This window comes from Sinohyriopsis cumingii, chromosome 3 (assembly GCF_028554795.1).
Source record: "Sinohyriopsis cumingii isolate HCF-2022 chromosome 3, ASM2855479v2, whole genome shotgun sequence".
NCBI classification, from domain to species: domain Eukaryota; kingdom Metazoa; phylum Mollusca; class Bivalvia; order Unionida; family Unionidae; genus Sinohyriopsis; species Sinohyriopsis cumingii.
The window spans coordinates 3,407,954-3,421,659 of NC_142963.1; the positions used below are offsets into that span (position 1 = coordinate 3,407,954).

General features: G+C 39.5%; 1 protein-coding gene across 1 annotated transcript; it reads right to left on the minus strand.

Annotated features, from left to right (window-relative positions):
• Positions 1–4,974: 4,974 nt before the first annotated feature.
• On the minus strand, positions 4,975–8,128 carry LOC149802360 (kelch-like protein 24). The gene is made up of 2 exons (XM_089951594.1): positions 8,059–8,128; positions 4,975–6,869 (listed from the first exon to the last, which is right to left on the minus strand). The coding sequence occupies exon 2, from the start codon at positions 6,856–6,858 to the stop codon at positions 5,137–5,139; it is 1,722 nt and encodes a 573-aa protein (XP_089807720.1). The 5' UTR covers positions 6,859–6,869; positions 8,059–8,128; the 3' UTR covers positions 4,975–5,136.
• Between the last annotated feature and the right edge of the window lie 5,578 nt (positions 8,129–13,706).

The window sequence follows — 13,706 nt, forward strand, 5'->3', positions numbered from 1 at the left end:
TATTAATGACCAACGAAAGTAATGTGGCCAAACAATGGCAAGAGTCATGCAATAGCAACCAGGGACGGAGTCACAGACCACGCTCGAGTGCGCAAGACAGACGCAGAGCAATAAACACCAAAACCGCCTATGACAATAAACACGTCTTTGGCACAGTTTATTACGATGAATGATGTCGGTAAAGTTTTCAGTCAGGCCTATATTGCTGGTTGTAACTATAATACAAAAACTACGTTATTGATTCATTTACTGCAGCATGAGTGCTACACAGCGTAGCTGAGTAAAGTAAACTTTACAGACTGACGCTTACAATATTTATAAAGGAATTTATGGGGGTCTCTAAAATTTGAGTTAATCAACAAGACAAACTTTTACAAATACAAAATGTTCAATGGCATTAGGATGTAATTAATGCAAAAGGGTATGCCTTGGAAAGCGTGAACTATGCGGCAGAACACGCCCCACTACGAATACTGTTAATTGCATTTTCTCTCGTTTTTTGGTACCGGTGCTCGACCATCTTTTAAATTTGGGATATAGTTCACTATTTTGTAAGATATTGTTTAAATTTTTACGTTGTATTCTAGAGAAATATATTATTTTTTAAATTTTTAAAAAACTTATTGGTTTTTGCTCTGTTCTGTTACTTATTTTAAGACCAGATAGTGGTAATAGTAGGTAAATTCGTCAAAGCGCTTGTTTGGCCAAAAATACTAGGGCAATCCTATGGGTGACCTTTGCCGCGATTGATAACTTTTCCCAGGCTGCTTCATCCTTCTAATACAAATGCGGACTGTAGTATATTTTTGATAATGTCCGGCTTCTTAAGTTTTTGTATCCTTGCTTTGTTGCTTTGTATTAATATATATATTTTGTTAACGGCCACTGAAAATATTGGCTTTCATACCTATTTTGATGATCCATCTTGTGATTTGTTCTCTGGGTTAAGGATTAATTTCATTTTAGGCGTAGATGAGATCCAAGTCGACACGTTGACGTGCACGGATATCATTTGTCACGTCGATAACCTGCAACATGAACACGATTTACTGGTGCTTCACCAGCCTTCGGATGGTTGTTAGAATCCAGTCGTATATCAGGCCATGTCCGGAGGCCACATTATTGTATTTAGGTATACGTTTTCACCAGGATATTTAGTCAATGGTCGTCCTGGTAATTTTGTTAAATCATCAGCGACATCACCGCCGGTGCCGTTGTATTGAGTAATTTAGTGAACGTGAACGTCTTTGCTCCACATTGAAGACAAAATTCCCTTGACCACGGCTCGTCCATTATTGGTCTAAACTTGAGTTAGGTTTGCGGTATACATGACTGTACTATACACCAATTTTATTATTCAATGGCATCACAAAAACGCGAAATCAAAGATTCTTCCGTCATTGACTTTTCTACGCGACCAACAGCTAAACCACACAAGCGTGAAACCAGTTCCATGTTACACAGTCAGTTCTTGCGCTAATCATTAGCCCTGGTGGATCACAAAACACTCGACTGTTGTTCAATATGATTTTACTATCGCTGAAGTGGGATCGGTTGTGCATGATTGCACCGTCGGTTGATGACCAGCCGTGTTATCATGTTTTTAAAAGATTTTCAAAAAGCGTTGAGTGACAAAGTTTCGTCGAGTGACAACGCCACCATTGAGTTCTTTTCAACTGTTGATGAAGCACCTACCTGTGACAATTTTGATGCACATGCAAATAATAATGTAGTGTGCGACGATATATGACGTGTGAACACCAAAATCAATCCCGCGCAACTGTTTTCACGAGGTCGACACAAGAACACAGACGTGATTTATTTAACTCAACAATATGCTGACGTTTCTAAAGTAATACGTGACAAATATAACATGTTGATGATATTTCGTGGTACTGACGTCCCCAGTCTTGCAAATATGCATTGGACTTGGTGTGCCGCCGACAATGAGTAGGATGGGTTTCGAGACATGTTCCCTGGATCACCTCGGATATAAATAGTTTTCTCACAATTAAAAGCGACGCCGTAAAACCGCTCGTGTACACCATGAATTGATTCGTAACGTTAGTGCAGGCCGTACAAGTGTCCAAAGATATGCTGAATTCGCAACAAACTGCGTCAGATCTCACAGTAGGTTTTGAACAAGCATTTCCACTACTGATTAAGCCGACAAAGGAAATTGTGGAACGTGCCGAGGATATTAAAAGGGCAACAAACGAAACAGTGGAACAAGTGGTAGCCTTACACAAACAGAAGAACTATGTCCAATTCGTAAAATAGCTAAACGCACCAAGGATATTAAGAGAACCACTAGCGCAACTGCAAAGACTATTGGACACTTGCCACATGGATTGCTGAAGTCAAAGAAGCCGTTGGTGAAGTCTGACCACAATAAATGCGAGACAACAAAGCATTACTTCAAAAGATTCCACCATCGCTCTTGTATTACTCAATGATGGAAACACCGTAAACGACTCTGTTTTCACCTGATCGTGGTAAGGATCAGTTAGGTTACATTATCTATATAAAAAAACTGCCTATCAATATAACAATCGCCATAATCAAACTTTTTAATAGGATATGGGATAAAGGCCAACTACCCACCAAATGGAAACAGGCCATAGTAATACCAATCCCCAAGCTAGGTAAAGATCCCAACAACATAAATTCGTACCGACCCATCTCCCTTACAAACAATATTTGCAAAATAATGGAGACAATAATCGCAAATAGTTAAAACACCACCTAGAAACCAATAACCTACTCTCCACAAATCAGTGTGGCTTTCGGAACAAACGGTCCACCACTGACCAACTTCTCAGATTGGAAACAGACATCAAACTCGCTTTTAACGCACATAGGAAAACCGATCGCAACCTCATAGCGGTTTTTCTGGACCTAGGAAAAGCGTTCGACCTAGTATGGACCAATGGACTAATGGCCAAATTAAACCAATTTGGAATAACTGGACGCTTGTTCAACTGGATTGGCGATTTCCTCACAGGCCGGAAAATTACCACAAGAATAGGCAACACCCATTCAGAAGAATTTTCACTTGAAAATGTAACACCGCAAGGCAGTGTAATAAGTCCCCTACTATTTAACCTAATGGTAAACGACCTTGACCTCAATACAGCCGCCATAAAAAAACCTTGTCACAATTTGCAGATGATAATGGCATATAAAGGAATGGAAATCCTGCCAATAAAACAGTAGTTAAAGAAATCCAGCTGAGCCTAGACAACATAGGAGATGGGCGGACAAATGGGGTTTCAAAATATCTCATGAAAAAACTGTGGCAATCATATTCACCCCCAAACGAAATAATAACCTAGTCTATCCAAACTTCTATATACAAAATCAATTAATCAAAGGGGCCCCGAGTGGCCGAGTGGTCTAAAGCGCTCTATGTTAAGGATCACTGCCATCTCACCTCTGTCTGCGTGGGTTCGAGTCTAGAATTCGGCCAATGTGGGTATGCGAGAAAGCTTGCCAGTAGCACCCGTGGGTCGGTGGTTCTTCCAGGGTTTTCCCGGGTTCTTCCTCCACCAATAATACTGGCCGCCATGCGTAGCCTATCGTGTGCTGAAAAATGGCGTTAAACCCCACAACAACAACAACAATTAATCAAATACGTAACAGTAGTAAAATTCCTAGAAATATTCTTTGACAACCACCTCACATGGAAACAGCACACTGAACAACTCACCCAGAATTGTAACAAAGTTCTCAGTTTACTCAGGAACATTACAGGGACTGACTGGGGATCCGACCAGGAAACCCTCCTCACGATATATAAAACCCTAATTGGATCAAAACTGGATTACGGTTGCCAAGCATATAACTCGGCTAAGCAACCTGTACTACAAAACCTTGACACTATCCACATAAATGCCTTACTATTAAGGAACACTCCCCTCAACATCATTAGAAGAACTACAAACACTAACAGGAGAACTACCCTTAAAATTACGTAAGCAAGAATTGCTCCTCCGATACTCCATTCGATTAGATACTCACCCAGGCAACCATCCCACCAAAATAGCTATAAACAAGGGTAAAGTTGTCTTCAAACCCAAAATCATACCCACCACACCAAGTGCCAAAGTAATCCTTGAACTAAGAGAAAAGATACCTCTACTAAAAAACCAGGTAACATACAATACAGACATGAACAAATTACCATGGTTACAAAAACCACCAAGGATTAACACTGAAGCTACTAAATTAGGCAATAAAGTAGGACAAGAAAAGTTACTAAAATCTGTACTGGTAAATGAAATCAACCAAAAATACCCAGGCTATGTTAAAATATATACCGATGGATCAAAAACAAACAACCCACCAAGAACAGCAGCAGCAACAGTCATCCCTGAATTCAATATACAAACGGGATCCATATTACCTGACTTTTGCTCCATTTACACCACTGAATTCTGGGCTATATTTGAATCACTACAATGGATCGAAGACAACCAAATACCTAAAGCAGTCATTATAAGCGATTCCCTAAGCGTTATCAAATCGATCCAAAATCGCAATACACACTCTAGGGAACAATTCCTCGACAGAGCATGCCAATTAATCGACGATATCACCACATCACATCAGTTAGTCGAGCTCATGTGGATACCGTCGGACACTGGAAACTCTGGCAACGAAACAGCAGACAAACTAAACTAGGAGATCAAAATTCTATCAAGCTTAACTATAGCTCTACAAAAGCACTAAAGGTAAAAAGCACCATGAAACCCCAAAAACCGTAGATAGGAACATGGAAGGTTTATAGGACCCAAACCAGCAACCATTAACTGCTTTAACTACCACACCACGGAAGATCTAAACCAAGTATTCAATATATGCCCAAAATATCAACCCGCTCAGAAAATATTTATCAAAAACCAAAAAGAGATTGGATCACCACACACATACCCAGAGTTACTTATGGACTGTAATAAAAATAAACAATCAGCATATAAAAATATAAATAAATTCATAGACTCAGCAGGACTTAGAAACAAAATATAATTACTATCCCCGCAAAACCAAAAGACCCAGTAACTAGCTAAATAAATTTAGAAGCCCCCACATAAAAACCCATAACATATCATTCAACTTTATTAAATGTCATCAGCCTTATAATGTCCCTGCTTCTGCCTGGTCCAATATATCATCTAGCTCTACATTCTTCATATGCTGTTTACTGATGACCAGGTTCATACAGTGGTAACCACACATGGCCGCCTTGAAAGTCTGTGTGTACTCAGTTATCTCTCTAGATGCAGGATTAAAGGCAAGTGATGAATACTGGTTATTCCGACAACCCACAATTAAGATCAGACTTTTATGATGCACTACACCATAATGGTCAAACTCTGGCATGGTTCCAACTTTGATCAGCCCAGATTCTTCTGTATACATCATTATATTAGATCCACGGTAGAAGATATACACAGCGTTGTCAATAACCACCACCCTACTGGCTGAGGTTGTCATTTCTGGCATGCTACCAACAATTTTACAGGTTCCATTTTCAATGTCAAAGCATTGGATATTTTGAGAAAATGTTCTGTCCTGTAACATCCCACCAAAGATGAAAATCTTGTTTTTGATCGCAGCCGAGGCCATGAATGAGACAGGGAGTAGAAGGTTCCCAACTATTTCATTATGATTGTTTTGTGGTGTGTAGCATTCAATGCTGGATAAAGTCCGTGAGGACCTGGAGCTGCCACCTATACTATATATATTTCCATTCAACAGAACCATGTCATGTCCCCAACGCCCTTCCTTGAGACCTTCACACTGTTGCCATGTATTGGTTATGCCATTATAATGGAGAAACAAGGTCTGTCCATGGTATCCACCAGAGAGGTACACATTTTCCTTTGTACAACATACTGCAAAACATGCACCTGGTTCAACTGGCAGTTTGGCCATAACATATTCTGAATCCCTCCTGTAACTAAAGCATTTCAGCTCTGTCTGCTGAGGGTTGGGATGACGGCTCCGTGTCCCCACAATGCATAGGACTTGCTCTTGACGATGCTGATATTGATGAGGCAGAAGGATTCTGGAATGTATCAAATTGCTGGCCTTTTCATTCATACTGATAGGAAACTCTTTCACAAGTTCTTGGAAATACCTTGAGTCGGTCAAGATGTCAATGCCTTTAAGTTTTTTAATGTATTTTGTGCTGATGAATGGAAATCTTATATGAGTAAGAAGATTATCAATCTGACTTTTCCTTTCCTCGGGATTAGCTTGGATCCATCTGATGACAGCATCACAAACAACCTCTTCAGATGATGTGTTCAAATCATTATCCTTGATCAAGGAGATGATATCACTGACATCTAAAGAATCAAACTGATCCAACTCCATAATAATGGAAAAATTCTCCAGGATGAAGTTCCAACTTTTTCTGACAAGTTTTGAACTCCCTAAGGTTGAAGTCATTTTCCATATCTTGAGGCAATTTTCTGATGAAAGACTCTTGTTTAAAAAGTTCTCGCAGTGTTCCTGTAAGCATTTAACTTGTAGCATATTAGCAGCTTGCATCATGTTTTGAACATTTTCCATTGTAATAAGGTCATTTCCAGTATATATGTACTTTAGAAGTGTCTTAAAAGTGTCCTTGTCGACATTCTGAATGGTAATAACTTCATCCCTACTTTCATGCCTTTGTGTTGAAAACATAGCACTAAAATAGTGTGACATTGCACCAAGAATGAGTTTGTGACACTCAAATTTTGTCCCATCCACAGAGATGATTACATCAACATAGCGCTTGTTGTGGTGTTCTTCAGCAATGCCCTGAGACAGGCTTTCAAGGTACTTTATCTGGAAGCTTGCATCCATTGTAATAATTTCTGTCATATGAAAAGAAAAAAATACAAAGTAAATTTTTTTCATGTTGATCCCTTAAAATTAGTCCATTACATTCAACATTTATATACATACTTATATTATGTATATATCATGCTTCAGCGTCATAAATTTGCTGCATCAGGGATTTTCCCCAATTTTGAAAACAGACGCAAAGAGAGAGAGAGAGAGAGAGAGAGAGAGAGAGAGAGAGACAAAAAGAGAGGTGGGTCTGTGTCTGCATAAAAAAAAGGCAAAGAAAACTGAAACTGATGAAAGATAACTGCTGTGTATTTGACATGTTTTAAGAACAGAACAATTCTGTTGGAAAGAAATAATGTTTTGATTAATTATGTATGGCAAGGACGAAAAAACAAAATGGAGAAGAGAACTGAGATTGGCAAGGCATTTTAGTGCTGTAAATGTGAGAATCATGAAATGTATAAATGACGTTTCATTAAATACTTATTTATTTTTAAGATAAAAAATGACACTGCAAAAAAAAAGTTACAACTGAAATGATATTTCATTTCTAGAAGGCAATATACATTCAAATTTTGTACTGGTTCGGCGGATTTTTTGACAATCACTGGCATACAATTACGTGTCGCACTGCTGAATACATTTTGTACGGTGATTTAGACACACGGGGGCTCGTATCGTTGCTTAATTTACCTGTATTATATAGTACATGTATGACAGCTTAATTGTAATTAACGATACGAGCCTCCGTGATTAGTCACTGGTTTCGACATCTGAGCGTGTGGTAGTCAATCTAATAAGTGTCGATTTTCGTAAAAAGACACTTATCTAGTCTGTATGAATTCGACACTCGAACGAAGCACAAAGAACCCTATCAAAATATGCTGCGTCCCAGAAACATGTTTCAACATCTTTCTATCAATAAAACGAGGCAAACTTTAATGGTATCATCTACATCTACTCTAGACCAACAAGTAGCTCTCTTGTTTTTTTCTGACATTACTGCATGCGCAATCAGTTATGTCCGGGGAAAAAAGGCGCATAACTACTTGTTGGTCTAAACTATACCGTAACACAATTAACTCATGCTGATCGTAGTCTGACCCTTGATCATTCCGTGCTAATTTTATTGTATGTGCATTCAGTCCACTAATAACTAATACCACTTTAAATGAGACATTCCAAACCTTTCCACATGTATAACATACGTACCTGACTGATTTTTCTTTAAATGGTCGCTTAGCTTATGTTTCTCTGTTGCTACGCTGCTGGGTCCATCGAAACGGTCTCCTTAAACACAGTTTGTTTGTTTGTTTGTTTGTTTTTTAACGGCGCATCAGCACTTTTAGGCTATTTAGCGCCAAACAAAGTGTTAATTGTATAATCATTTAAAACTTATAAAAGGTTCTATATCGACCAGCGATATAAAAGAAGAAATGGTTGAAATTAAAAACGGTAAGATGGCAACGGTGCAAAATAAAGCTTCCCGATCAACGGGAGATGTAAAAAAGATGAATAGGTATTAAAATGGGACGGTATATATATTGCATAAAACTGCACAAGGTGATAGCATAAAAGTCAGAGTTTAGAGTAAATATTTACGGCTTTCAAGAACTCGATAATACGAGTGATGTTTATATTATCAAAAAGTTCTTTCATGTCATGCACAACGTAATAACGATCGCGCGTAGGTTGTAGGTCAAAGCACTCTATCATGAAGTGCTTGACAGTGAATGGTTCATTGCAAGAAACGCACTCTGGTGGGTCTTCACCTTTTAGTATGTGGGTGTGGGTGATATAAGTATGACCAATTCGGATTCTTGCAACGACTACCTCCTCCCTACGAATGGTTCTGTAGGAAGGAGTCCATTCTCCTAGAGTTGGTTTGATTGCATGAAGTTTGTTATTTACAGCATCATTCCATGATGCTGCCACTTCTGACGTAAGAACTTTCTGATACAAGGTTTAAAATCAGTATATGGTATTTTACAATCAGATGGTTCTTGAGAAAGGGCCATTTTAGCAGCGCGATCTGCTTTTTCGTTACCTTTAATACCAATGTGGCTAGGTAACCAACAGTATATTATATTGTGGGAGACACTCAGCTCGGTATTTTTTACGAGTATGTTTTTCAATAATGGGTTCTCCAGTTTTCTATTGTGTAGTGACTGGAGTACTGATAGCGAGTCGGAGAAGATGATACTGTTTAAAATACAGTTCTTTTCTATATGTTGCAGAGCAAGGTCTATTGCTCTGATTTCGGCTGTAAAAATTGATGCTCCATTTGGTAAGCGAACTTGCGTTGTGTGATTTCCACAAACAAAGGCTACAGCAGCCTTTTCCTCATCCTTTGATCCATCAGTGTAAATTCTGGTATAGTTTTTAAATTCGGTGAGGAGTTCATGGTAAGAGTTGTGGAAGATAGAAGGGTTTGTTTCGGACTTTTTCCCATCGTGTAGCGTAAAACGTACTTTTGGTTGTTTAATTAGCCAGGGTGGTGTTTCGGAGATGGATGTTTTCTGAATTTTTGAAAGATCTATATTTGCAGTGTCAAGGCTGGATGATATTCTAATGCCAAAGGAAGGTATGGCGTTTGGTTTATTTTCGTATAAAGTTTTGTATTTGGGTTGAAAAACAGCCGAAAAAGCAGGATTCAGAGGGTTTGATTTTAATTTGAGAGCATACTGTGCGGAAAGCATTTCTCTACGATGCGATAACGGTGGTTCATTCGCCTCAGCTAGAAGGCTTTCACACGGGGATGTTTTAAATGCTCCCAGAGCCAGTCTTATTCCCTGATGATGAATTGGATCAAGCATTTTAAGATACGATTTTCTGGCAGAACCATACACAACGCAACCATAGTCTAGTTTGGAGCGAATAAACGTTCTGTATAAATTTAGGATGACTTTTCTATCAGCACCCCAGTCAGTGTGCGCTACTACTTTAAGTAGGTTAAGTGCTTTTAAGCATTTAGCTTTTAAGTTCTTTAGGTGTGGAAGAAAGGTCAATTTTCTGTCAAAGATTATACCTAAAAATTTGGTTTCCTCAACAACTGGAATAGGTGTTCCATCCAGTGTGAGGTTCGGTTCATCGTGATGTTTTCGTAACTGACAGAAATGCATGCATACCGTTTTTGATTTCGAGAATTTGAAACCGTTTGCATTGGCCCAATTTTGAATTTTGTTTATATTTTGCTGCAGTTGTCTTTCAATTGTATGCATGTGCTTTGACCGATAACATATTAGAAAATCATCAACGTATAACGAACAATCCACACCAGGAGTCAAACACTTGGTGATGCTATTAATTTTGATGTTAAAGAGCGTCACAGATAAAATACTGCCCTGGGGTACACCCATCTCTTGCTCGTGCAGATCTGAGAGGGTAGAGCCCACTCGTACTTTGAATTCTCTGTTGGAGAGAAAGTTGGATATGAAAGAGGGCAGACGGCCTTTTAGACCTAGATCGTTCAGGTCATTTAGTATCCCGTACTTCCATGTCGTGTCATAGGCCTTTTCTAAATCAAAGAAAACCGCTACTAAATGTTCTTTCTTAATAAATGCATCGCGAATGAATGTTTCTAGTCTAACCAGATGATCATTAGTGCTCCGGCCATATCGAAAGCCACTTTGGAAAGGAGATATTAAATTGTTAGTTTCCAAATACCAGACAAGCCGAGAATTGATCATTCGTTCCATTGTTTTGCACACACAGTTTGTGAGTGCAATTGGTCGATAGCTGTTGGGGTCTTCGCTATCTTTACCGGGTTTGGGGACTGGTATTACAGTTGCTTCTTTCCAGATTTTTGGCACATTACCAGTAATCCATAAATCATTGAAGAGTTTCAAAAGAGACGTTAATGATGATTCTGGAAGGTGTTTCAGAAACTGGTAATGTATCTCGTCAGGCCCAGCGGATGTATCATGGGCCTTATCTAAAGCCTCCCTAAGCTCCGATAGTGAGAACAATTGATTATAACTTTCCGAGTTGTTGGATGTGAATTTTAAACGTGACTTTTCTTTTTGAGTTTTAAGTTTTTGGAAGGCTTCTGAATAATTAGATGATGAGGAATTTTTCGAGAAACTGTCAGCAAGAATATTTGCAATGTCACGTTTTGAACTAAAGTTGCTACTGTTCAGTGTCAGATGTCGGAGAGGGTTTTGCTTTCTCTTTCCGTTTATTTTGCGTATAGTGTCCCAAACTTTTTTAACAGAGGAACGAGAGTTTAAAGAGGAAACATACTTCTTCCATGATGCTCTTTTACTTTCTTTGATTATGCGGCGAGCTTTGGCCCGGGCAATGCGATATATATTTAAGTTTTCGGGCGTCGGTTGATTATTAAATTTCCTTAATGCTTCTCGGCGTAGTTTAATGGCTTCCTTACATTCCTTAGTGACCCAAGGTTTTTGGGTTCTTTTACAATATGGCGAGGACTTGGGAACGGATTCTTCTGCAATCTCTATTAAAATAGATGTAAAATGCTGAATGGTGTCGTCAACAGTGAAAACTGTATCCTCATTCAGCCTAGTTTTACAGAGTGTTTCAAACTTGGCCCAGTCGGCCTTCTTTAAATTCCAATGTGGAATTACTTCATCGCCTGTAGAGTTAAGATTTACAAGAAAGATTGGGAAGTGATCGCTGCTGTGAAGGTCATCAGCGACCTTCCATTCATAGTCCAAAAGCAGAGAAGGAGAACAAATTGTCAAATCGATGCTTGTGTATGTACCCGTGCCTGGGTGTAAATATGTAGGTGTTTTGGTATTATATAGACACAGATCGTGTCTAGAAATAAAGTCTTCAACTTTGTGACCTCTGTCACTTATATGATTTGATCCCCATAAAATGTTATGGGCATTAAAATCCCCGAGTAAAACAAAGGGTGCGGGAAGCTGTTGAACAAGATTGTCCAGTTCGTTTGGTACTAGGTTAGCGTTTGGTGGTAAATAAATAGAGCAAAATGTAATCACTCGATGTAGAGTGACGCTTACAGCAATGGCTTGTAAATTGGTGTTTAAATGAATGAAGCTATGAGGAGCACTGTTGTTTACAATAACAGAAACTCCTCCTGATGCCCTATCAACATTTGGAGAGCAGGTGTTAAACAGGGAGTAGTTTTTAAATGTGATATTGTCTGTATCTTTCAAGAATGTTTCTTGAAGGCATAGTACCGCAGGATCATGTTCGTTTAAAAGCAGGAGAATATCATTGTAATTTGCTTTAAGTCCTCGACAATTCCATTGTATGATAGTGTTTTTCATTATAAATTTAAATTAAAGATTGTGGAGCTAGGTTAGACCTTTCGCAGACGGAATTTGTTTTGTTATTTCTCTGGAGGAAGTACGGGGGTGAATTTTTTGTTTGTAGGTCTGGAGTTCCCTTGTGCGCATGGAGCAGATTCTTCTGCATCCATGCTCTCGATGTCTCCAAACCTGTTATAAAGTTTGATGGGGTCATCTGACCCCTTTTGTTGCCTGTTTCCGTGAGATTTTTTATTCTTTGGTGATTTAGGTTGTTGGGTATTATTAAATGTAGTCTGAGTAGATGCCGTGTTTTTCTGTGCTTGGTAATGGGGGGTGTTTGAATTTGGTGTTGAATCGGGTGCTTCTGTTTGTGTTTGAGCGTCCTTCGTTGTTTTAGGATTGCTCTTCACTACAGTGGAGAAGGATGGGCCAGGATGGGCTGTTTTTGCCTGTACAATTTTTCTGGCTTCTGGATAGGGAATATTATTTGTGTATTTTACCCTCTGAATTTCCTTCTCCTGTTTCCAGGTATCGCAATCCTTGGAATTTGCGTGGTGCTCTTTTCCGCAGTTGACACAATGCGGAGTTGCTCTACAATCAGATTCCTGATGAGCATTGTCTCCGCATCGGCCACATATTTGGCTCTTGGAGCAGCGGTCTTCGTGATGGCCGTATTTTTGACACTTATAACACCGAAGGGGGTTGGGAATGTAAATCTCTACCTTTACTTGCAAAAAGCCAACTTTCACCACTTTGGGTACAGTTGGCCTGTTGAAGGTGAGTACAATGGTGTTGGTGTCCTGCAGATTGTTATTACGTTTAATACGTATTCGTCGGACTGCAGTGACACCTTCATCTTTCATTCCTTCGATGATGTCAGCGTCGGTGACTCCAGCCAAGTCACGGCAGCGAATCACGCCTTTGGACGTATTCAGTGTGGTGTGAGCGAATGAGGTTACTGGGATATCAAAGAACGTTTTCATTTTCCTGATATTGTCTGATTGACCTCTTCGCTCACACTCAATAAGAAGACAACCCGATTTCAACTTTTTAACACTTTTAGGTGTGCCAATCGATCCTGTGATAGTCTTTTCGATGACAAATGGAGATAGTGCGGCAAGCGGTTTCGTGGCATCTTTTGACTGTATGACCATGAAGCGTGGAAATGACTCCACGCTAAATGGTTCATCGTCAGACTCTGATAAGGGTTTCGATCTTTTATTTTGATTTTTTTTGGAATTATCCATGATGGCTAGATTAAAAATTCAGCACCCGTGCTCCCCACCCACCAAGGAGCCCAACAAGGGGACACTTTTCAAGTGTCAGGGATACACAGATGCCATACTCAGTTGATAAAATTACCTTTGAATGACCCTGAAGTCGCCAATTTCTAAGGTCGGTAAAATTACCCCCCGATTGACCCGTTAAGCCACCGCCTTCTAGGAAGCCTTCTAAGACTTGGAAAAGGGAAATATAAAGGAAAAGAATATAGGGGCAACGGTGGTATCAAGAGAGATACAAGGAGAGAGAGAAAGAAGGTGAGAAAGTTAATAAAGACCTCCTAGGGCTCGGCGTGACCAGCCGATTTGTCGGAACCGGGCCCATCCCGACCACCCGTCT